The sequence below is a fragment of the Rhamphochromis longiceps genome, linkage group LG8, assembly GCF_057381845.1.
Source record: "Rhamphochromis longiceps isolate RC_006_pf linkage group LG8, R_longiceps_female_GT1.1, whole genome shotgun sequence".
In the NCBI taxonomy this organism is placed as follows: Eukaryota; Metazoa; Chordata; class Actinopteri; order Cichliformes; family Cichlidae; genus Rhamphochromis; species Rhamphochromis longiceps.
In genome coordinates, this window is record NC_140564.1 from 30,143,747 (window position 1) to 30,169,818 (window position 26,072).

At 41.4% G+C, this 26,072-nt stretch overlaps 1 protein-coding gene across 2 annotated transcripts in view; it reads right to left on the reverse strand.

Moving 5' to 3' along the window:
• The window catches only part of thrab (thyroid hormone receptor alpha b), a 172,296-nt gene that overhangs the window by 17,776 nt on the left and 128,448 nt on the right, over positions 1 to 26,072 (reverse strand). The window contains exons 5-9 of one of the 2 annotated variants that reach the window (XM_085416969.1): positions 18,982 to 19,043; positions 14,011 to 14,111; positions 13,062 to 13,209; positions 12,625 to 12,830; positions 2,096 to 2,242 (exon numbers count right to left, since the gene is read on the reverse strand). In XM_085416969.1, coding sequence (XP_085273095.1) covers positions 2,096 to 2,242; positions 12,625 to 12,830; positions 13,062 to 13,209; positions 14,011 to 14,111; positions 18,982 to 19,043 — 664 coding nt within the window. Of the gene's footprint in view, positions 1 to 2,095; positions 2,243 to 12,624; positions 12,831 to 13,061; positions 13,210 to 14,010; positions 14,117 to 18,981; positions 19,044 to 26,072 lie in introns of those variants that run through there. The other variant, XM_085416970.1, reaches the window with a different exon arrangement.

Consider the following 26,072-nt stretch of genomic DNA (forward strand, 5'->3'; position numbering starts at 1 on the left):
TACCACTATACTTTACATGCTGTTTATGCTGAGTCACTATAATGTCATCTGAAAGTTGATGTCCTTGTATGTTTTTACCAAATTTATTAACCCATTTTTACTGTATTTTATTTAGTTTACTGTATTTCAGAGAGCTGTGTTCCTTTATAAACCATTTTGCTGTATAATATCCATCCATCTGCTCATTATCTGGATCTAAAGGCTGGGGCAGCAGTCTGAGCAGAGATGCCCAGACCTCCTTTTCACCAGCTCTTCTTCCAGAAACACCAGAAGCCATCTGAGAGGTATATTCTCTGCAGTGAGCCCTGGTTTGCCCGGGGCTAACATTCCAGCTGAACATGCCAAAAACACCTCAACAAGGAGGTGTTCAGGAGACGTCCTAATCAGGTGCTCCAACCACTTCACCTAGCTCCTTTCAATGTGGAGGAATAGTGGCTCTAATCTGAGTCCATCCCAAATTACTGAGCTCCTCAGCCAATCTGGATCGCAGACACCCTTCAGTGGAAACTCAATTAAGCTGCTTGTATCATCTCATTTTATGGCCGATATCAACGGGTCGTAGTAATAAATAACTACAAAAATGAAGCAAGCTAACAAAAAAATGTCTTCTGCAGCATTATTTCAAACACTGGCATCTGTATACATCCATGGTTTCACAGCCGGTACTGCCCTGTAAACCTGCCATCCACAAACTGAATCTTTGACACCAATTTTTTATTTAATTCAGTAAGTTTCATAGAAAAATGAGAAATATCTGCCCTTCAGTTGATTGCCTTAGTGCTCACACATTAGATATGACTCAGCTGCGTTGCTACCTTCCCACATCTTCGCCATTATCCAAGTGTCAATAAAGCAGTACAGCAAATAATGGCAGAGAGAATTTAGGTAAAGAGGATACTAAATAATAAATGAGAGCAAGGAAGGCAGAGAGACGTGCTAAAGAGGAAGGGATGGGAGGAGGAGAAATATGAAGATGGGCTGAAAATAGGCGTACCTCCCCCCCCACTGATGAACACAGATTATGACTAATACACCCTGATTTACATGGATATTAGAAACTCTGGGTTAAAACCTGTTCAATTAAATCTGCAGCCTCTGATGTGCTGAATTAATCGTACCTTGATGTAAGCTGGTTTCTTTCCTCGTTGCTCTTGACTGCAGAGCAGATTAATTGACATTCACTGGCTTGATTTGTCTTGTAAATTTCTAACTAGGGGGCAGGCTTAAAAGTAAATGCCTAATAATGCAGTTAGTACTGCATCAATTTGTCAAAAAGCAACAGATTAATTTTTACTGGCTAAATGAATGCTGGCTTTGTTTCTGTGGATTCTTATTAGTAATTTATTGCAGAGCCACGAACAGATCGCTTGTAAGCCAAACAAGTTCCCTCCCTCTGCCTCTTTAATCAGATTAAAATGGCTTCTTTTATAATAAAATATGTTACAATGTGAGAAGAAGATAGGAAATTAAACATTGCTGATCATGTGCTTGTGTCTGGAATATTCAAACTTTAAATTTGTTATAGCTAAACTAAGAGGAGTTTATCTATGCTCAGACACTGACTTGATTAGTAGTATCCATTATGATAGCGATTCTTGTATAATAATTATACAATGCATTAAAATATGCTGATTAAAAAATAAAAAAGTGACATTTTCATAAACTCTAATAGATCACAGTAAAGACTTTTTCCTCTTCTGTAATTCATCACGCAGCAGACTCACAGTCATACTGCTCTGTCACTACAGCTGTCCCGCTAGACAACAGTTCTGATACACCCTGATAATTATCCAATCACCCGAGGTCTCATTACAAGCAGCGCAGAAGGGAAACATGATTACATGCTGCTAAGTGAGGCAGGCCAAACAGGAGCAGGAATGCTTCACTAATTGTCAGAAACAAAGGCCGGTTTATTTTGCAAACACTGCGATTGCTTGAGGAAATATGTAAATGATCAGCACTTTCCTTGTGTGCTGGACTTTTCTGGTAAACTGAAGCAATCTTGGTTTAGCTGTGGTAAATGAACAGTTTTGCCAATTTTTGTGTTAATTCTGGCCTCCGCTGTGCTCTTCAGGTCAAATTAACCGCCACTCACCTCAGAGAACATGGGCAGTTTTTTGGCAAAGTCAACGACACGGGTGATGGCGGGAGTGATGATCTTGGTGAACTCGCTGAAGGCCTCCAGGTCCACCTTGTCTCCGTCTGATGTTGGAGCGACTGGAGACTGGCCGATTTTCTCTGGCTAAATGGGGAAATAAATGTGGGCGGTTGATTAGTGCACAGAGGAAAAGTTAAATTAGATATTAGTAAAGCAGAAAAGAATAAAAACTGTTTCATCCATATATGATGAACCTAGTTTACAGCTCTGCAAAGTGAAGCCCAGGCTTCTAATGCCCAAGCAACTGCAAACCAGCCCTGAGGGTCCCTCGATCTTTGACCTCAGTAAACACTTTCATGAATATTTTTGGGTTCAGTTGCTGGTTTAACACCTATGTGCAACAAAATGCTGATTTTGTAAATTATGAGTCAGAAACAAGGATAAAGTAGGGCTTACTAAACAATGCACAATGTCACGATTGCTACCTACATCTTTTAAATGCAGTCAAAAGACTGAACTGACTGAACTGTGGGCCAGTTGCATTGTTTCAAATGCTTATAGTCAACAATTCCATAAAAACATCAAAAACAACCACGCTCAGTGTTGTCCAAAGCCTATAATATCCTAAGTATCCAGTGGACAGTAGTTCAGTGCTTCTGTACCAATCGTGGAAACCAGTATGACTTAAGACAGGGGTGTCCAACTCCAGGCCCCAAGGCCCAGCGTCCGGCAGGTTTTAGATCTCACCCTGGGTCAGAACATCTGAATCAAATGATTAGTTCATTACCAGGCCTTTGGAGAACTTCAAGACATCTTGAGGAGGTAATTTAGCCATTTGAATCAGCTGTGATGGATCAAGGATGCATCTGAAACCTGCAGGACACCGGCCCTTGAGGCCTGGAGTTGGACACCCCTGACTTAAGAGGACACTGAGGAGGCCTGTGCAGGAGAGACTTTGGAACACACCCCTCATGTCTCTTTGACATTAAAGTGATGTCATTCATCAGCTTGATAGTTTAAAGCATGATCCTACACAAAATTACAAAATAAATGGAATGGAAATGTGCTGAGGATATCATGCGCTCGCAGTCAGATGTCCTAATCTGTGATCCACTTCTTGACTTAGAGAAAGCATCCCTCCTGTTTGTCTCTGCAGTCTAAGACAGACATTTTTGCACTTTTATATCTGTGGCTACATTTGTCTATGTGTACTACGCATAGCCTTCTTTTAAAATAGCAAAGTGATTCGAGCCAACTCCCAGTCACAGCTGCTTGCCTTTCCAGTTCGTACGGTGTGTTGTTGTAGTTGAGCACCTCAGACAAAGTAGTAAATATTATGGCCTTTTTATGGGATTTCTTTAAGGTGTTTCAGAACACAACATTTTTCTAAATGGTTTGTTTTCCACAAAGTGCTGCAAATCAACGAACAGTTTTTCAGAGGACAGTGGAGTGTCCTTGGAGAAAGGACGGCGACATGTAATCAAACCGATAACACTTACTTAAAGGGAGACCGCCGATCACTAATATATATGTTTACAGAGTTGTTTGAATTGATGTTATGACTATGAAAAATATTGTTTCCCGCTCCAGTAAATAAAGCATGTGTCAGGGACAGAGTCATTTATTCAGACTTTGCTCCGGCTATAAATGGGATGAGATAAAAGTAGAGGAATAATCACCTCGAACAAAGAGTCATCAATCATGATGCAGAGGAAGAAGGATTGCGTAAGTCAGTGCAAACACAGCCAGTCCTCTGCTGTGAGGCTGAAAGCTGGGCAATTATGGAAAATTTCAAGTAGTTGTTATAATAACTTTGATGGACTGCAACTCTTGTCGTGCAAGAGCCAAAACAAAACATTGCTTTTGTTGGTGGAGGTCAGCGGCCATTTTTCATGTCAGTATTGGGAAAACAGCTGTCGGGAGAGAGACGGGCAGATCTCTCGGGTTTAGCTCTGTGTCACGATTCACAACTGACACAGATGACAATGTAATATAGTCTTTAGCTCAATCCATCCAGGATTAGTATTACCGGGGGACTTAATGTGATTTGGAAATGATCCCATCATGTCACTGTTCTGTGTGATGAATTTGTATGGCATAAGCAAAGTTTGTATTTCACTCAAATTTTCTACCATCATCCGCAGACTTGATTACAAATATTCATTAGGAAAAATGTCGCTCAGCTCACGCTGCCATTGATCCCATCCATCTGATCATCCTTTGGGATTTTGCTTCTGATGGATTTCAGCCTGCACTTTCTGTAAACTGTTCATCATGCTGTGTGGCAACATGAGTCATGAAATCGCACACAAATGCTGCTCCAAGCTTTGCTGACGCAAACTCCTCTACTCAAATTCTCAAGCAGAAAAAGAGGCAGCAGAAAAACAAAAAACTTGGAAAGAAAAGAGCTCAAATCGCAGACGCTGACTCTCACAGGTCCTCTGGCAAAATATGTTATGTAATTCCCAGTGAAGTTTGCACAGGCACAAAAATACAATCGTTGCTGATTATTACACTTCACTAGTTAATACAAGTATAGGTAAAAAGGTGAGTGCACAGACAGTGTAAAAAGAAGATGCTCTTTTCGATAGCCACTTGGAGGAGACCCAGGAGGCCGAAGACTTTGGGAAAACGTCCCTCAGCTCCTTTTCTCAATGATCTTATGTGCTTTGTCACTTGCTAACATCAGCTGATGTCCCTCACTCTTAATGGGGACAAAAGAGAAGCACTTAAAGAAAGCAAGCAGGCTTTAGATCTGCTAAAATTACAAATCTACTGTGCAATATTTGCAGCCTGTGCAGAAACCACCCCACATGATGGCAGCAGCAACAGACAGAGTTGGGGATGGTCTTCTCTTCTTTGAACCAATGCATCTGTAAAGGCAACACTCCACAGATCCCATCGTCACTACCCGACTTCATGGGTACAATTTTATTTACACAAGAACACTTTTAAACTCTTTAATTACTCATTCGGACTTACCGACCTTTTAAATTAAACATGACAAAGTAGACTTGATAGTTTGCCAAGTGCGTATTATGGAGGGGTGGCATCCAGTATCTTTAAATTAAAAGCGATTCAGTAAAGCTTGCCTAATCAACAAAATGCAAATGCAGCCTTCAGTTCTTTGAATAAAGTTCATGCAGCATTGTTCTGCTCTGGCAGTGATACAGTTCACAATTTTTAAGAATCCGCTCAACAGCATTTGTTTCGTGTATCTAGTTTGCAGGACTATTTTCCAAGTTTTAACCCAGCTATATGTGTGAGTAGTGTATTTGATTCATTCCTCAACTGTGTGTTAACACAATGCTACAGTCTTCCCAGTGGCTGTTCATCCCAAGGTCAGATGCGTGGTGTGCAATGCTCAAAGAAATTGCAAAAAAAAAAAAAACCCCAAAACAATCTGAAAATAAACAACAAATAAACACCAACATGGATGCTAAATGCTAAAGCTGATGACAGGACAATTAAAAAAAAGCCTCCTCTCTGTAAAAAGGATAGAGCTGCAAGTCTGCAGAGCTGCATGTGAATAAAACACAAGAGTTCTATGAGACCAAAACGCTGATGTCTGGTCATTACGCACAGCGCCAGAATTGGTGAAAACCAAATACAGCATACCAGCACAAACCCCTCAAACCAACTGTCAGGGTGGTGGAGGAGGCCTGTTTTGCAACCACAAGACTTTCAGTAACTGAGTCGACCGCAGATTACTCTTGTATACCAAAAAGAGGTATACAAGAGTGAAGGCAGGCAGAGTTTGACCCAAACTAAGTCATGCTATATGACAATGATCACAAGCGCAGCAGCAAATCCAAAACAGAATGACTGAAAAAGGAAAGACTCACGTGTTTAAACCGACTGTAATGCTGCAACAGAGCTCTGCATAAACAAATGCCTGCAAACCTCAATGAACTAAAGCAACATTGTAAAGAAGATTGGGCCAAAATTCCTCCACATGGATATGAGACTGAAAAAGTCACACAGAAAATGCTAACTTCAAGTTATCGGGATGTTCTAAAACTTTCACAGCCCTGCATAGAGGCCTGTGAAAACGTTCTTTTTCACATGACTGCAGCTGGTGAATTGGTATTGCCATAGAGCCGTTCATGCACAATGAATGTACGGGTATTAATTAGTATTTGTAAATAGTTTCCTCTTCTCTGGCCTATGCAATGCTCATATGTGCTTTCTAATGGACTCGTGTGATTTTCTTCCAACTGTTATTGTTTATTTACTGCATAGCCATCTGGGTGACACTGAGGAAAAGCACTCAGCTGTACCCGCAGAGATGGCAAGGGATTATGTGTTTGTTTGCTGCTGTACAGACTAGTTAGTCAGGGAGCCGAAGCAGGCTTTTTAATAAGTGTTAAGCTCTCCTTGAACTGCACATTGAAAAGGAAAAGGCCCAGAATGTGTCCCAAAGGAAGCCAAAAGATATTTAGACTTGAAGATGAGCAGCATTACATTCAGGGGATTTGCTCATTAAGAGGAGAAAACAGTAAAAACTTTTTGCTGCAGTGTCATCCTGACCTTTTATTTTATCAGATGCAATAGGTCTGCAAAAAGTTTGCTGCTGCAGAGCTGGAGAAGATAAATTGGGTTCACTGTTGTGCAACAGTGAACATGTGTGTGGTTAAAATGCATTACTAATGAATAAATTATCACCAATCACAGAAATGTGACGGAACATTGATAGTGAAACTGCCACAACATGCTGAATTGTTATCAGTGCCAATCACTCAGAAGCGACTTTGCAAGGTGCAAGAATTTTAGATATACAAGGTCACATATCATTTGCATATCAGTGCTTTAAATACACAGTAGAGTAAAATGAACTGCATGGCATGATCGTAAGAGCACCTCATGAATACAGGTTAAAAAACTGCTGTTTTTAACTCTGGATATCTCTGTTCAACCAAAACCATATGCCCACCATGCATGAATCACATATGTCTGTTTCTCATTGCCTGGTTGCAGCACAACTAAGTAGCTAGAGAGAGCTTTTCAAGGCCTTTTAATGTTTTTGAGAGCAACAGCTTAAAGGTCAGAAGTTCAGGACCAATCGGGGGAAAAAAGGAGGTTTGTGTGAGATGAAGTGCCGCCGTGACGATTTATGCTTCACTTCTCCCGCCTAACAAACTGAATAGAAAACTTGGAACAAGTAGTGCATTTTGACCATTAGTAGCCGGGAAGTAGAAGGAAGATGGATAGCTCGCCATCCCGCCTGTTAGTAAATATGAGTGAATAATTTTGCATTCATGCTTCACAAATTTGTATGATCCCGTGTATTGTAGTTCTATCTTTGAGAACTATCTGAATATTGAGGGAAAAGCCTTTTGAATACACATGGAATCAATCTTATCCTACTGCATTGGAAAGCTGCAGACCACCAGTGTGCTGACATTCCTTTCTTTGAGACGGGGTTGTTGACGTCGACGAGACGTTACACCTCGTCTGCAGCTTGTTTGATGGATACATGAATATGTAGGTGTGCACAAACAAAACTATCTCATGCATTTTCTGCAGACTGCGTTGAACTGTGAACGAACAAGATTTGCTATTACTTTTAATAGAAACGCTATCAGACAATTAGGAATGCTATGACCTTTGGACCGATGTAGAGACCCACACAGGCACAGCTGCCGCACACAGCTGAACCGAATCTTCTCTCATCAACGCCGTTTCCAGATGCCAGACCAAAGCGTGTGAGAGAGAACACTGTGTTACAAGTCAGAGCAGTGTGTTCCCCTCCATAAATGATTCAATGGGCTAGATATGTTAGTTGGTCTTAGCAACAATAAAAAATCTGAAACATCAGGCCCCGCATTATCTCTGAAACGGTTTCATTCACAAGCAGTCAACACTGCCACAATGTGCTGTGGGTGATGCCACGAGACAAACAAACAAAGCACACAAAACTAAAAATGGAAACAGAGTGGCTCATGTGTCACTTCTTCTTGGTCTAAAAATTAGATTAAGTGTAATGATAGCAGATGTTTTCTTATTATCCTTTATAGTCTGTAAAGCCTCAGCCACACAGAGCTAGAGAGCAGTCAGCAACCCAATGGGAACCCCTGGTCAGTAGGGAAAAAATGTGTTTCCCTCAACTGGTTGGATTCTGTAGGCTGCTGCTGTCACTGGCTGAAATTCATTGCACTTAGGCTAAGGCACTAAAAATATACTTTGAATTTCTCTGGTTGCTAGAACCAGTGGTCACCTGTATATTTACATAGAAAGTATGTTAAATACCCAACAAGTGCTAGAAGAAGCAGACCAGAAGTCGTGCCTTACTGCTGAAACAAACACATTTAATCTGAAGGGGAATGCTCTCTGCGCTTCACACTATTAACAGTTTCACTGCCGCTACCAAAGAGTTGGCAAGTGCTTGTAAACAAGTCGCAAGCTACAAGTCACTGCGGCAGTCTGCTAGCGGCCAAATTGATCGTAATAAGGTTTTCGGGGTAGCACCATACATTTCTTTGAGACCAACTTCACCTACCAACTGCCGGCAACCTCTTGCGAAGCAGTTGGAGAATACACGTTTTTGCCTGGAGACTGAAGGTTGCCAGCAGGTTGCTATCCAGTGTCTAGGCCTGTGTGAATGACACCTAAGGACCACCTCTCTCAAGCACTTTGTTACTTTTTTTAAATTAAAAAAGATGCATTAGAATTAAAATTTCCACTTTAGGCTGCATTGTGTTGAGATTATTGCCTGCCATGGTCTTAAAGTTCCCATATTTGAACAAAAGGGTTCTAGGGACTTTTAACACCATACAGATGAGTGTGGTGAGTTCATGCTTAAAATGTGCATTGGCATCCACACGACAGTTTAACTTTCCCCTGTGCTTATAAAGGTTTAAGTCAGCTATAGAGAACAAAACCATTTTTAGCATCAGGCAGTTATTTCTACTTTAGAATTTGCCATTTTCACATAAGAGTCTACCGCTACTGATCGCTACAGTAGTCAGCCTCAATCGGCCACCAGAGGAAATCGAACTATTTACATATTTTCAATTTGTTCGTGTGGGTTGCAGCTGGTTTCCACACATATATGCGAGGTACTCATGTATCCCCCCCATATTCTTTATTTGTTCTGTGCCTGTATCTGATCTGTACCTGATATATGCAGCGTAACAATGAAACTAGCGTTCCAACATACTGAATTTCTTCTCTTCTCTCAGGAAAACACTGCAGTTTAAGTGAGGAGGGTCATCCCTCAGTGCATCCGGCATCATTTGCATGCTGAAGTACAATGTATGAGAAGAAGTGTGATTGCTGCTGTTTTAAAGTAGTAGTCCTCATAGGGCAGAATGGGCTCATCCTGGTTGGCTTAGCATTTAAATTTAGATATTCAGGGTTAAGTGACTCCAGCGCCCCGTTAGTGTGTGAATGCCGTGTGAAATGGAACAGTTGATCCTTTAGAGGAACCAAGCTCAGGGTTACTGTGCTGAGCTTTAAATTCTGCTTGGTGCAAGACCCGTCCGTAACATAAAGCGCTTTAATTTTAAGTGCTGTTAAAAATATGTTTAACCCTAATTTTAACACCAACTCTGACCTTCCACCTGCTCACTGTAGCCTTCAACCAAGTCATGAGTCATGAGGAAGTGGTGACAGGACAAAGCTATGCAGCTATGTGAGTACGTTCTCATCACATCCATCCACTGCCTTCTGAAATAAGCAGGCCACAAATGCTTTGAAACCCTCTCCACCTTGGTGGGATAGAATTTTTTAAATACAGCGCCTTGATTTGTACGTGACATATCATCTCATTCTGCTGCAAAGCTGTTGACAGGCACTTAAAACTGTGTAAGTATCTCCGATAAGCCTGAGCCAAAACATAAGGTCAGAGTCTGTGTTTATGCGTGACAGGGGAGCTTGATACAGACGGGGACACCCAGACGGGGCTGTCCAGGATGAATCTGAGCACTAACACATGCAGGAGAGCAGTGTGTGAGAGACACACACAATGCCTGCCAACTTGCAGATGAGCGCTAATGACTGAGGATTTGCCTTGGCTGAGATAAGAAAGGATCTTACGGAAAGCAGATGGGCAAAACAGAAAGGAAAGCGAGGGGAGACGCCGAGGGACAGTGAGAGAGAAAACAAAGAAATGAAGACGAGCGTGAGATTAAAGTGGAAACGAAAAGTTGAGGTGAAAACTATGAGGAGAATTATGTCTGCGTTAAGAACCCAGAAGATTTGAATGAATAAAACTCACAACTCTGGAGGGAACTGAGGAATAAAGGCACAGACGAGGTGAGAAAAATAGAAAAAGACCGGGGAATACACAGCGATAAAGACATGTGAGTGACTGCATGTTTGTTGGAAAACACTAAAATAGAGCTACAGAATTTTATTGTGTGAAATAGATTGTGGTGGTTGTGTTTATTGGGTATTTTCAACCTATATTTAGTGCTTTAAACAGATTTAAAATGACCTTAATGTGACTTAAACTTGTTTCGGCTGTAATGGCCTTTCTATTCTTCTCCCCTCACCCTGCCCCTCCCTGAGCCTGGCTCTGTCAGAGGTTTCTTCCTGTTAAAAATGAGTTTTTCCTCCCTATTGTTGCCAAGTTCTTGCTCATAGGGAGTCGTCTGAATATTTCAGTTTCACTGTATTACTGTAGTGTCTTCACCGTATTATCTAAAGCAACTTGAGGTCACTGTTGTTGTGATTTGGGGGCTGTATACATAAAGCTGAATTGAATTGAATCCATCCAAAGGAACTTGTTAGAGTACTATAAGTGCAGTTATTATTGATGTGTCCCCTGCAACAACCCACACCGGTGAAAGAAGGAGATGACTTGAAAGAAATATTATAACATTAGTCAGGTGGGAATGCTTCTGTCAGGAGTGGTTCTCTTTTTATTTCTGCAATGGGTATTTTTTACTCCCAAAATATGAATATAAATTAAAAGTTCATATAAGCCTCAAATCTTTTGGGGTAAATGTAATTATCCCTGCCACTGTCAAACACACATATTCACACATGCACAGAGAGCTTCTCTGGTTCTGTGTATGCAGGCAGGTTAAGAAATATGGGTGTGATGGCTTCTATAAAAGCTTGGGTATCTTTGAAATCATCCCAAAATTAAGATGCATGCAATATATTTTTAATATGAACTTTTTCAAAATGAGGAAAAATCTGAAGTGGAAAGGTTGATAAATCAAAATACTAAATAAGATAATTGATTCGTCATCGATGTAAACAGGTCATGATGTTAAGGCCTAAAGACCAGTTGATGACAGCCTGTCAACCATTGGTTGCTAGGGAAAAATGACTATTCTTCAACCACCGCTCAACCACCATAATGGATTGACTGTGGCAATCCATTACTTTGAGACCAAAACAATCGCAAAGAGGTATGTGGCGTAGTGCTTTCTGATTTCACCCAGTGGTTGCTGGACGTTGCTGGCAGTTGCTGTGAAACTGACAGCTAAAACCCCAGTGAACAGGTCTAGAGACTGGCTGGCGAGACCCCGGCAACCTCCGAGTATTCCATAAATGGAACACTGATGAGTATTGTTTGCTGCTGCTAGGTGAAATTTGTTGCAAAGGTGTGTACAGTGCTGCACTTTGAGCCTCCTTGTGACTGCTGTGGTTGCTAGCAGACTGCCACAGTCACTCATAGTTTACATGAAAGACAATGCCTTGTCTATAAGAACTCGCCCACTAAGTGGTTATGAAAGTGTGAAAATTTGACACAAATCAGAAGTGCAGATTGTTTGCCTTCAAAAGAAAGAGAATTTTCAAAATAAAAGACCCTCTGATAATCTGCTTCGGATGTCTCTCACCTGTATTCCTGATGTAAAGAGTTCTCAGATAAGTTTTGCAAATGAAGTAATGCAAAAAAACCAAACAAAACAAAAGTTTTTTTTAAAGGAGCAATTTTATGCTGTTAAAAGGCTGCTGTACTCCTTTGTTCCTTGCCCCACAGTTTCTGTATGTGTGCAGCTACTATGGATCCTTTATATTGAAAGACAATGAATTGTACTTTTGCCACAGCGTTTATCTGTAGCTCAGCGTGCTGGATTTCAGAAAGGACAACCTTTACATCATGCCGTAATCACCTTGAACTTACAAGTGAAACTGACACAAACAACATCAATAAGTGTCTGTGAGCTCCACCTCAGTCACTGCAAGCTAATCACAGTCCCCCAACACTGTTTGTGAAGCCCGCTGAGGAAGGCAATTAAGCCAGCTTCAAAACAGCAATGGCTAGGTTTTAGTTCGGCTAAGGCTGTCACTGAGTAAAATTAATGAGCTTGTTGCTGTTTATGTTGTCGGAGAAGAAGCTTTTTTCTAAGGTAATGGTGAAACCTAACAAGCTACTTTTTTCAGTAGATAATCTTGTAATGTAAGAAGTCGCCTTAAATTGCTCTAAAGAAATGACAGCAATGAAAAATCCCAGCTGAGGTAACCCTAAGCTATCACTTAAATATGCTGGAAAAACAGTGCGGCAACAATGTAGAAAAGAAAATGCACAATCACAATTGGCTGTGTATCACTGTGCCGTAGCTTCTCACCAGGAATTTGCGCTTCTGCTTCCACTGTGCGCCCTGAGCATTGGTGTGACGATGGGCTTCCGTCACCAAGCGGATCAGCTCCCACTCGGCCCCCGTGGGCTCCGGACGGGTCTGGAGGGATTTTACCATCTCCTCCTTCTTACGCCGCTCCCTGTTCTCCTCAATCAGGCGCCGTTTAGCCACCCGTTTTGAGTCATCCAGTACCACTGGAGGGAAAAGGAGGTGGGAAGAGGAGGAGGAAGAAATTAGAAAAAAAAGGCAGGCACACTATTTGTATATCACCTCAAATTTGTTTGCATATATATAAAGTTGCAGCTCCAGCTGTGAAATATTAGGTCCCCGTGCTGTTTAGTCTTACTACCTCTTGAATGTTTATTATAAAAATAAACAAGTGACATCAATTCATTTTCGTTTTATATTTTTGTGCGTGCACTCACAGTCCATGGCCATGCCCACAGCAATGCACTTCTTGAAGCGGCACAGCTGGCACTGGTTGCGGGTGATCTTGTCGATGATGCAGCAACCATCGTACTTACAGGAGTAGGCCGGGTGGAGGTTCTTCTGAATGGTCCTACGAAAAAAACCCTGGAGGTAGACAGAGCAGGCAGACGTGGATGTGACACAGATGGAGAAATACGAGCACAGTAAAAGCCCTGAAAACATTTTGCTTCCAGCCGCAACCGCTGCTGGCGGGAAGGGAGACATTTTAATTACCGCTGCTGCGTCTTTACTGTGAAATTTATGTGTTTAATGCAAAATTTGATTAAACGTATTGTCAGCCCCACTTGCTACTAAATCTGAGGCAATTTCTGTGAAAGCTACGCGGCGGCCCAATGATCTACGCACAAGACAAACAAACTGTAGATGGAAATGTGAAAGGAGATTTAATATTATGCTTGTATTATTAGATCTAAAGCATTCTTTTGACAGGCGTAGATACTTCTACATACCGAAGGGAAGTGAGCATGAAATATTTACCATAAATCAGATTTATTTGAAAAAAACAAAAGGAAAAAAAGTCTTTTTCCCCCCCAATGCTGCCCAATAACTGAGACATCAAATGCATCATTGCCAGCAACGCTCAATCCCTTCAGTGACGCCTAAATATAAAATGATAAACAAACACATGAGCAAAAGGAAGCAAAGCAGTCTGATCACACAGCACACTGACAGCGAGGAAGACAAATGACACACGGCTCAGAGATGAAGTGACAGCAATATGTGTATGACCTCGGTGCATGGCTGTTCACTATAAAGAGTGTGCGCGTGCACGGCTGTGAGTCGTGTGTCTTGGCACTTGACCTCGAAGGCATTAAATTAAGTTTTCCTGCAGCCATTATGCGGGTTATGAAGCTGCTGTGGGCTTCTCTGGGTTTGTGTGTGTACCTTGCAGCCCTCGCAGGTAATGCAGCGGTAGTGGTAACCCGTGGCCTTGTCGCCACACACCACACATGGCTCATCCTTTTCGAGGTAGCTGGGAATGTACCCTGAAAGAGAAAGAACCAATGAAAAGACAGATCGTGTGTTTCTCACCGATGCTGTGGGCGAGCATCTATAAAACAATTACATCCTACCACGGCAGAAGTACTTCATCATCGTCGTCCTTACCTTTTTGTGCTACTGTACATCACTGTGAATTCAAACCTCTGAATAAGAAAGTAAAAGCACATTTGGAGACCTTGGAAGGAACACAACAGTAGTGTTCGAGTTTTTCACTGTGATGCCTGAATAAAAAAAATCGTCTGTTTCTTCACATCATTTAACCTGCAGGGTAACGCAGTCAGTACCTTTCTAATAGGGACAAGTGCTAATAATTCAAATAGGGCCACTAGACTATACCCACACAGTTTCTGTGGTGAACAGTACCGCTACGCAGCCTGTGGCACCTTTAAAGTGGTCAATGTGAGTTCACTTTCCAGCATCATATTTTTAGTTTTAGACTTTACTAGTGTAATTTTGCATGATTCACATAATAAAAAACTAAGTTACTTATGTTACTGTGACCTTTGAAGCCAAACGGTTTTAGCTCTCGTCTCTTTAAAGCTCCCCTCCTAGTAAACTGTAATGGTTTAACCTTTCTACAGCCATGCAGACGAGCACATCAGTGCACTGTGACACCGCTGTGTGGTTACAGAGGCAGCAGAGCTCACAATCAACCCCACTTACCCTCTGGTGCTACAGTAAATGTGGCCAGAGTTGAAATACTTCTTTTTACACTGGCATATGATAATGCTCTGAGGAGAGCATGTAAGAAGTGAACCCCCATTTGTAATTAGTCTTTAATTAGCAAACAGGATATTCAACAAGGTTTCCAAGTAACTAATAGGGTTAGACTGGGAGGAAGCTGTATTACATGAATTACTTTGGAAAGTCTGCAAACTTTGTTTTAAACTAAAACAAGAAAAAAGTACTATGCATATTTTCCTACTTCAGTCATTCCTTTAAGTTGTGTACTGACACAAAGCTACTCAAATTACTGTGGTCACACAATTAAACACACAAGAGCTTTACTGTTTGGTTTGATCCTAACTGAGCTGAGGTTCTCACAGCAGATACTACAGCGCCAGCTCATCTAAAGTGACAGTATTTGGATTGTTCTCTTTCTGTCCTATTTCACAGTCGTTCCTCTGCTTTAAACTCAGAAAAGGCACAGTTTGTTCTTTTTTCCATACTGCGAGACCAAAAGAGCAAGCAAGGAGACACAGGAAATAGCAGATTTGCAGACATTTCATGTGATATTTACAGTAGCTATGAAGCTGGGAGGGGCGGAGACGATGCACTACAAGTCGCAAAAAAATTCAGTGTGGGTGTTTTAAGTGCAGCCCCACACAAATCTCTGCACTTTGCACATACACGCACTGTGTGTGAGGATCGGGGTGTTGAGATTGTGATCTATCACACAGTATCACCAAGGAAGCGTCTGATTGGTCCCAAATTCATTCTGCAGCACGACAAAGACCCCAATCATAAAGAAAGAAGACTAAAGGTTCGCGCAACAGATGGTTCGGTCCCCACAGAGTTTCAGATTACATTAGGAGACAGAAGCGAATCCACAGAAGAACTGTGGCAAGCTCTCGGTGATTCAAAGAAAAAAAAAGCTGAAAAACCGGTGATGTTAAAGGCAAAGTACACAATAAGTATTGATTTAATGTAGTTTTACTTTTTCTATTGATTATATTTCTATTAAAAAAATGCTATAGAAAATCTAATGAGGGATATCTTTGAAAGCCTGCTTTTCTTTATTTTTAGCGGTTAAAAATGGATCCAGTGATATACGCTTTTGTGTGTCTGTGTGCGTACACCAAGGCGTGGTGAGAGCAGTGACTGGCAGTGTCAGTTGGGCTCTGCCTTTTTGGCTCGGTTACAGATTTTAGAGGAGGAGGGGGAAGGCAAGAAGCGGATAGTGGGAAGAAGAGAAAAAAGACAAAAGAGAGAGAAGAGCACTTGCCAAAGGCACAAAAGTGACAGTTTTCCAAACTGAGGAGCACTCGGCTTCTTTCTGTCAAATTTAAAAAAAAAAAAAAAGATAAGAAGAACTTATCTAAAAAGAGAAAAAGAAAGAAAAGTAGTAAAAGGGAGGTGAGCCAGAGAAATGACAAAAGGTCAGATGGGAGAATGCAGGAGGGGAAAGAGGTTTAAAAAGGAGTCAGAAGAACCAGAGAACCATCACATAAGATAAAATGTCAGCCCCGCTGTGTTGGCAGGGCAGGCAGCAGCAGGCGGATCCCCGAGCCGCTGCTGTGGCTGTGTTTGGAAGCCAAGCCCAAAATCAATACCGCTGCAGCTCTCTGGCTCTGGCTGCCGGCCCCTCCCAGACGGGCCACCAGCAAAACGCAGGAAAAGGAAGGAGATTTTTCAAGTGTGGCTGAGTCAAGATAAATATTTTGTCTCCGCAAGTTTCCCACCATAACACTTGCCGTTTTTGTTTTATCAAAGTGTGTGTGCATGTGAGAGTATGTCTGTGTGTGTGAGTGAAATCGGGTGGGGAGGGGCGTTTGAATCCCTGAAGGAGTCTCGGGATTGTTTCTTAGAGGTCCTTACATGACAACATCCAAGCGAGGTGACATTTGAAACTGTAAACACTGATGACACCGGAGGACAATACTACACCGATAGCTGGAGTTGAATCAACAGCTATTACGCAAAGCTAAGTGCAGCTGTGTTTATTGTCCCTTCCCTGAATGCCACTTAAAATCTATTGCTGTAAATGGATTAAATGCTGTGTTTATGTACCGCTGAAAGGGCCCGAGAAGAATTGATCAAACTACCAATTATGGCAAACGTGGCAAAAATCGTTTTGGTCAATGCGCTTTTGTCTGGTGCTTTTTGTTTTAAACAGCCTTCTTTTAAGCGGTGGATGTCCTTGAACTTTTAATAAATGAATTAAGTTAAAATGAAACTAAAATAGCGGTGGGCACAGGGTTGCTCTGTCAGAGGAGGGTTTATTTTTGCCTGGGAACATAATCCTGCAGGGGCAAAAGCCAGTTTCTGGTTCCTTTACAGAAGATGTGAAAATGCAGACAAAGGGAGCGACAAGAAACTGAGGTGGCAGAAGGCTTGTGCACTTTGAGAGAACGGAAAATAGAGTAATGTGCAAAGGAAAAAAAGAGAATCAGTGCATCCAAAATCCTTGCATTCGCTCCTGCTTATCCTTGTCAGGGTCGCGGGGGGCGCTGGAGCCTATCCCAGCTGTCTTAGGGTGAGAGGCAGGGTACACCCTGGATAGGTTGCCAGTCTGTCGCAGGGCTAACACACAGACAGAGACAAACAACCACACTCACATTCACTCCCCTATTCACACCTATAGGCAATTTAGTGTTTCCAATTAACCTATCCCCACTAACTGCATGTCTCTGGATTGTGGGAGGAAGCCGGAGCACCCGGAGAGAACCCACGCAAACACAGGGAGAACATGCAAACTCCACATAGAAAGACCCCGGCCTGATGGTGGAATTGAACTCAGGCAACAGTGCTGACATCCATGCCACTGTGCTTGCCCTGCATCCAAAATCGAAAACCTAAAATGTTTGATGCACATATTACCAGTAATGCCAGTAATCCAAAACCTCAGTCTTCAGTCTGCAGTCAAAGCTCGTACAAGTTTTTGGTTTAAAGGATGCAACAGTTTGTAACATCATCACAGCCCTGTAAGCACTTATCCTGGCATTTTGGGTGCTCTGGACTTCTTGCAATCTTCTACCGATTGATTAAAAACAAAGAAACTTTTTCAAGCTGTTTCAGCTTTTCCTTGGTGTAATCTGAGAAGTTCTGAGCTCCTGCACATATAACTGACTTGATTGTACACTTCTGTGTCCAGCCTGGAGAACTGGAAGGGGCACGACAAGCTGAAATTACACCAAATGTGCCATATGGATAATAAGGACATGAATGGCTCATTAGCGATTCATGCAAAGCTACTCTTGTAAAGTAGCTCTACTGTAAATCTACTATCTATCAAGATGATTTGGTTACCTAGGCTTAGATTATTGGCTTCATTATTAACATATTATAATCGTCTATATTTATGCTAGTCGCCTATTAATGCACTGTATGGACACAACACAATGATATTATGGTTGTTAAGGTATCCATTCACTTGCTGAGGGTTGGTCCACTCTCAGAAGAAAATTCTGACAGTGTATATAATTGAATCTCAGACAACCATGCCCCTAAGACAGACATACTGTCATACTTTCCCAGTTCAAATGAACCATGGCAGGTAAAGCATGGCACAAGCAGTCATGCAGGGAGGAAGCCTGCTGGGAGGGGAAACATTTGGACTCAGCCTTGGGAGATATATTTTATTAAATCAGCTATCCTGTAGACTTGGATTTTTATGTTGGTGTTCCTCCCACTCTATCGCTCCCAATCTCTCACCTCCCTTCCTCACTCGCTTCTTCCAGCTCAGGGGATTTGGAGCTGTCACTCTGACAATGAACTGCATCCAACATGAAAACAGACAAAGCAGAAGGCTTTCGTTTATTGATGACAGGTGCCAAGATGTTTTACTTCTTCTCTTTGCTCTTGACAAATTGAAAGTGTAATGTACACGCGGCAGGAATCAATCTTGTGCTTAACTTCTTTGCAGTCACTCACTCAGTGCTTGGGTACACTGTGGCGAGACTGAGAGTCCTTTTTTATAAAGCAAAAAAGATTCAGAGAATCCAAAAATATATCAAACACCTCCAAAACAAAGTGCTGGAAAAGCAATTTTCAAAATGAATGGTTACCTATATTTGGAGACTGTTTGTTCTCTAAAGTAAAGGGGTACATCTGAAGACGTCAGGCATATTTCAGGTAAGAGAAGTGCTTTTTTCTTAGGTGCCACTCCAGAGAGTCAATCCATCAGACACTCACCAGTCATGCTCTTCACCGAACATTGGCTGTTCTTCCTCTTCCTTTTTGGGCCATTGAGCCACCTGAGAAATAACAAAGGAACAAAGAGAGACAAGCAAAGAGGAACAATCAACGCCTGTAAATATACAACACTTATTTCTGTAAAGCTGTATGTATGTAGGTCATAAAGAAAATATATAGCCAGGTATGCCAAACACATCACAGTCTGAGCTGAATCAGACAAATCACATCTGGAGGGGGTTTGGCTCACACTGACATCACATTGCAGGCAGGTGTCTGGTTGTTCAGCCAGACAGATTATGTGCCCTCAATTGTGATTTTTCAAATTGCACATCAAAGAACTGCAGACAAATGCTTTCTCCACGAATGGAAAATAAGTAGATCTGATACAATAGCACCGTTTCCCTTTATGCCAACAAAACCAATCAGCAATGTGGCCACATCGTGAGGGGAAGCCAGCAGATATATTATGTTCCATCCAGTGGTCACTGATTATAAATACAGGTAAGTTCTGTTATATGTCTTTAGATGACAGATGGTAGCTTTGAGCTTGCATTTTGGCAAACACATGGTCAGCACTTCTGTTTATAGAGATTCGTCAGCTTCAAAATCAAGCTAATGAGAATCAATACCAGATGGAAATATCATTTTCCAAGTAATCCAAGTCTCCACGTTAATATCAGGTATAAATGGGCTCCAGGACAGATCTATAAACAACAGATCGAGTGACTAAGAGATAATGTAATCTGTATAATTCATGCTAAACCATATATGGAAAGTAAACTGGCTTCTCTATTTGTGTAAACCTTCTCCCTATATCCATTTACCAGCCAAGCATCTGGTACTCAAATCACGTAGAGATATAGGAGCATGATTTGCCACCATAAATTTTAATTTTCAGTTGTAACTGAGCTCTCTAGACCAAAAGTTAAGTCATAAAGTTTATGTCAAAGAAAAAGGCAGCTTTACTTGCAGCAAATTGATGCATTTTGGCAGTAAAAGCTGAAAGTGCTCCCAAACTGAATCCAAGTAGCAGGAAAAAGACTTTGCGGGGAATACTAGTAAGGTCCCCAAAACCACGCCAATTACGAGAGCGCTCATGGGGAAACCCCACAATAGCAGCCGAAAGACAAGAACTGCAAAGAGTGTAGGTGTCAACCATGCAGCCAAAAGCAACACGCATTCACAGCAAGGATGTGCACACACACCTGAAGCCACGCTGACACATGTGGAAGGCATGTAAAGCGCAGATGGGAGCTGGCTGCTTGCAGGAGAGTTATGAAAGCAGAGAGAGGTGAGGTAAGGGGGGTTATGAAAAGCGAGTACAGTATGGGCCGGAGTCAGCGAGTGCTCCCTGCAAGTCTGGGATGTGTTTAGAATCCCAAGAGTCCAGCTCTTTGCTCTCTAACAGCCTCCGGCTCTCCTCCCACACCAGGACCCTTTAACGCCAGCTCCAGGAGAGGGAGCAGGACTCCATTACAACCATAAATAAACTGAGCTCCAACTCTGCTGGACTCTAGGTCACAACACACAAGCCTCTGAGTTAAATTTGCTCTGTGACAGAGATGTATAAGAGTGTACTCTTTATTAATGGGTGAAAGGATCCTTCCTCTGCTGCTACATTTTAATCTTATGAAAGGAGTTTTTAATGAGAGAGTCGCTGCCTTTCTAATGACATAACCGGGTTCAAATGGCGGTCACGGCAAGCCGTCCCTGATTAGCTACTGCAATAAGACATCCAAAGACAGGCATCTAGAGAGATGGATAATTTAGTAATTTAAATACTCTTAACTTAAGCATATGAGTGGATTTGAATAGTAAACTTAAAATGGGACTGAACTTCCTAACTCAAGTTGACAAATCATCCCTTTATTAAGTAAAGTTCATGCAAGCTGTTGCCCTGTTAGCCATCAACAACAAATAAATAAAAGGTAGGTTAGTCTCCTCCAGACTGTACATGGATAAAGGAGCGTTAGCCACTGTGAAGTCAGCCATTGTTTGCATACTTGAATTCAGAAGTCTCAACTTTAGCTTATTGCTGTTGCCATCTTGGTCTCTAAAGCCACAATTGGACAATAGTGTAAGCTCCAACTTACCTAATACTAGCAGTGAATTCACATTTTTAGACCCAGCACACTTTCAAGAACGCGAGAAAGTAAGTGTCATCTTAATCAAAAAAAATCATAACACGCTTTTCTATTTTCTAGCCTTTTTGTAAAACAGTAAATCTGAAAACTCACGAATAGCAACAATATGAACTGTTTCATGAAATAAATCCAAAAAAGCATCAACATGGACAGTTCAGTGGCTTGATGAGCTTTAAAATCTAGCTGATGCATTTAATAAAGAATAGCTTTAAGCTTGATATAATTTGAACAAATGACTTGCAAAAATATTCAACTGCCATCCAGACTCCATGAACTGTATGGAGGAAGTTAGCGTTTTAACATGAGAGCGTGGCTTCTGGAGCCTTCTTGCTTTATGAAGCGATAAACTCTCTTAACCTAAATGAACAGAAAACAGAGGTGATTGTGTTTGGTCCCTGTGACCACTGCGACTTTGGCCCCTTAGAAATGTTTAAAAAAAAAAAAACCTTTGCGAGGAACCTAGGAGTGATTTTTGACTCCAATGTAATGTTTGATAAACAGATCAATGCTTTAATCAAGTTTTTTTCATCTTCGGCTACTTGCTAAAGTGAAGCCATTTCTCTTTTTTAGAGACTTTGAGAGAGCTATCCATGCCTTCATTTCATCTTGCCTCGACTATTGTAATAGTCTTTACTCTGCTGTTAGCCTGTCATCAGTTAGCCGTCTGCAGCTGGTCCAAAACACTGCAGCACGGTTACTAAGTGGCACACGCAAGCGAGAACACATATCTCCCATACTGGCATCATTACACTGTCTGCCAGTTAGTTTTCAAATTAATTTTAAGATTTTATTATTTGTTTTTAAGGCGTTGCATGGGTTAGCACCCTCATTCCTTTCCGATCTTTTAAATTGATACACTCCTGCAAACTCCTGCAAAATCACTGAGGTCTGCAGAATTCAAGTACAGAGGAGATCGGGACTTTGGTGCTCCTAAATTGTGGAACAAATTGCCCCTTCACATCAGGACCTCCCCAACACTGGAAACTTTCAAAACCCGTCTGAAAACCAACTTTTACTCCCTGGCTTTTAAATCAGAATGAGTTTGTATGACTTTTATTGATCTTATGTTTTACTCAAATCTTCTAATTTGATGATTGTTTTTCTTAACTTTTATCATGTCTCCCTATGTTTTTCTCTTTTGATTATCTTAATTGTACAGCCATGTGCCATATAAATAAATTTGACTTTGACTTTGATAAAGCACTATACTGCCATGATTGCAGCTCTCAGTATGTCTTGTTTACACAAAGACAAAACAAAAAAGGTCTACACTAAATGAGCTCCAGTCATGTTACTCATTGCTTAATGTTTCTGTGGCTATATAGCACATTTTTCTTCTCTGCTCTCTTGGTCAAAAAAAAACCACACGTCTGATAAACAACATGTTTTATGTTACTGCTTCTAAATGAGACACAGGCTTTTCTTTTCTCCTGTAAGAGAGCATGTTTTTGTGTTTCACACCAGCAAACATTGTCTCCAACTGGGAAACATAACAATATAATTACCTGTCAGGCTCACGAGTTGCTATAATTGTGCATGAATGCCGGCTCAAACTACCCTTCATATTTTAAACTGGTTTTAATTATAGCAGTGTCTTGTTCTCAGCTATGGTTCCCTTTTGCACTTTTCAGAATACAAATGTGTATTATACTGGACTCTTGAACAGCCTGTTGAATTAAGGCTTGATTTATCATGACTGTTGGGTATCTTCTTTAGTGGATTTCAGTGGTCAAAAGCACGGTATAATGTTACTGGCACTGACAACTGTCTCCATTTCTAGCAGTTATGCTGCTCACCTGTGAAGCAACACTTCTACATAAAACAACAAATTGATGCAATATGCATATTTTACAAAGTAATACCTAAAGAAATCCGAGAGCCTTTGAACACGGCTGTTGTTTTTCATTCACTTTGTGGGAAAACATGTCAGTTAAAGTGCCAGTAGGATGCGAAAAAAAAAGAATTAAAGCTGTCACAGCAGCAGAAAGATGCGATGGGGTTTTCACTCAATGCCACTCAAAGGTAAATATCTCTCCCTCTGCCAACTGGCTCCAACATCACTCCATGGAGCTGCTGGAGGCGACAACCATCAGACTGTCAGCTATGTGACAGCTCAGTCTTCCAGTGCAGCAGCATGTTGGTGCAGATGGGAACATCAGCAAACGGGATGACATCAGATACTCATTAATCAGGTCTCTGTCACTCCTACAAGGACTATACTTCTATACTACACTAAACACTATCCTATACCTCTGCATTTCTGTACAGAGAGTTTGCACAAACCCTAAGGTGCCGCAACACAAGCTCGGCAACGTGAGCTCTGATGAATGATGCAACAAATGGCAGAGTAATGACTAGTGATTCACTGAAAATTATAACAAAATAATAACAAAAACACAGAAACAACAGCTCTTTCTGACCAATTTTAACTAGTGACAGGAAAAAAGGAAATACTTTTCCCTAGCAACCGGTGGTTGCTAACTGGTCTCTAGGCCTTTGTGACCAGAGCAGCCAGCTAGCCTTAGCTAGCTAACGTGGACCACTTGAAAAACAGCGAGAAGATGAGGATCAACAGCAGCCGCAAGTGCAGAGAAACAAACTTTGTATTAAATCAAAATAAGAATTACGTAACCAACAGAGTGAGTTTCTACAAATATGCAAGAGAGGTTTTTAGCCACAGTAAAAAGCATGCTATTAGCATCAGCTAAAGCCATGATAAAATAGGCTATAACCCACCCTAACTTCAAATGTAGTCATGATGTCACATCCACATTGTGGTACCACAACTTAGAACTTATTACCAGATGGCAATGCCTAAAATCAAGGCTTTAATATGGGAATCCAGAAGCTAATGAGTCATATTACATTGCCTATCTCTGCCTTTTATATACAGTCTATGCAGTAACCTCAGAGGTGTTCTTTGTTCAAAGAGCTCTCATTAAAAAAAGACAGACATTGTGACGAGTGACCCTGAAAAATAAAATAGCTGTATAATACATAACATAATGGCATAAAATGACTGTATTTTAAAAAGTGGTTTAGTCTGAAAGCTTTTACGGCTGTTTAGATTCACAGTGGCATGTTGCATCTTCATCTGTTATGATGTTTTGTTGCTACAAACAAACAGAAAAGTAGATTTGTTTTTATATATATATATATATATATATATATATATATATATATATATATATATATATATATAAAATTGTATTGCACAGTTGAGGAAGACGTTGGTCACTTAGCACATAGAAGACCTTCTGTTCATGGGTTTAAACTGAATATATGTTGATGGAATCTGAGTCTCTGCAGGTTGAGGCAGGACAGCGTGTGCTATACGAGCATACCAAAGTAAGTTCAATTCCCAGGTCTTGCTCCGCGGCGAGATACAGATTGCAACACAGTTCTAAATGTGCGAGTCCTGTAGACTGTGCCTCTCGGAAAACTCAATGCACATACTCTACATTCTCCGCAGTAAACAGTATAAAACCTAAACTGGCGTTCAAGAGCAGCAGATGAATTCCTTGCGGCTCGACATGTGTGCCGAATGTGGCCGCGCGGTCCAAAAACAAATACACAAGAGAAGAAACAAGAGTTTGAGCCAAAAGGATGACACAAACAAAACACATAGTGCTGACCTGATGTAGCAGTGGGAATGTAAAATATGCATGGCTGAGGTACAGTTCTAGTTAAAGCCGCAGCTAAAGATGTGCACAGCCCTCATGCATGGACACTGTCTGTTTTTCCCCACTCTCCTTCACACTGATATCTCGTCCACTCGTGCTATGTTTAGCCTGCTGACCCACATGGATACTCTCTGCCGCTCCCTCCCTTTTATTCCTATCCATGGAACTTGGTACCACCCAGGCTCCTCTTATACAGTCAGCTTCTCCACTTGTGACTCTGACAGTGAGCGCGACACAGGTATTACTGGTCTGTCAGGTAACTGACACTGGAGGACTTAATAATAAAGATATAGATACACTACATAAAAAGCAGCCAACACCAGTCACAGGGAACTACAGTGTAGATCATTAAGGGTAAATATATATTTCCCCCCGTAAAAAGACAGACAATCTCTGAATACTCTAGCTGTTTATGACATTCAGGCCTTAAATCCTCCCCTCATTAGAGACATATACATTTTTAAAAATAGCATTTATAAAAGGAGCTAAAACAGCTGGTGAGAGCATTTGTTGTTGACTATATTTGGCTGCGGATTAATGCACATCTGGCACTCTAGACCATGTTAATGATGCAACATGTCACAATGAGCCATCAGTCTCCTCTCCCGTGGAACCAGCTCCCAGTTTGGCTGCAGGACAAAGACGTGAAAACCTCTCTACATTTAAACTTTGCTCTTTGATAAAGCTTACAGTTTGAACTGGATCAGGTGACCCTGAATCAACCTTGTGTTATGCTGCTAAAGGCCAGCAAATATTTATTTATAGAGCTCTGCAGGCGCTCTGTAGATAATCGGTCCTACTAACAGAGCACTCAAAGCGCTTTCCTACTACAAGCCTCATTCGCTCACACAAGCTTTTTTTAAACCTAAAATTCACAGTGACGGATGCATCAGGGACAACCCAAGGATGGTATCTAGTATCTAGGAGAGATGGGATCGAACCGCTGACATTCCAATTAGGAGATGACCTGCGCCACCTCCTGAGCCACAGCCGTGGCATTACACACACACAGCTTTTCATAACTTTTGTATGTTGTAACCTCAGTTAAAGTTAAAGTTTTTCTTTATGTAATCAATACATATTTGTAATATTTTTACCCTCCTAACCACGCTCACTCTTCCTTTTTCACACTTATCTACATTCTGCCGATACTCTGCCTGTGATTGGCTAGAGTTTGTTGCCTTTTTTAATCTAGGTGAACGGAAACTGTCTGCTCTGAAGCTCGTGCATCTTAGACAGAACAACACAAAGATGCTCAAAA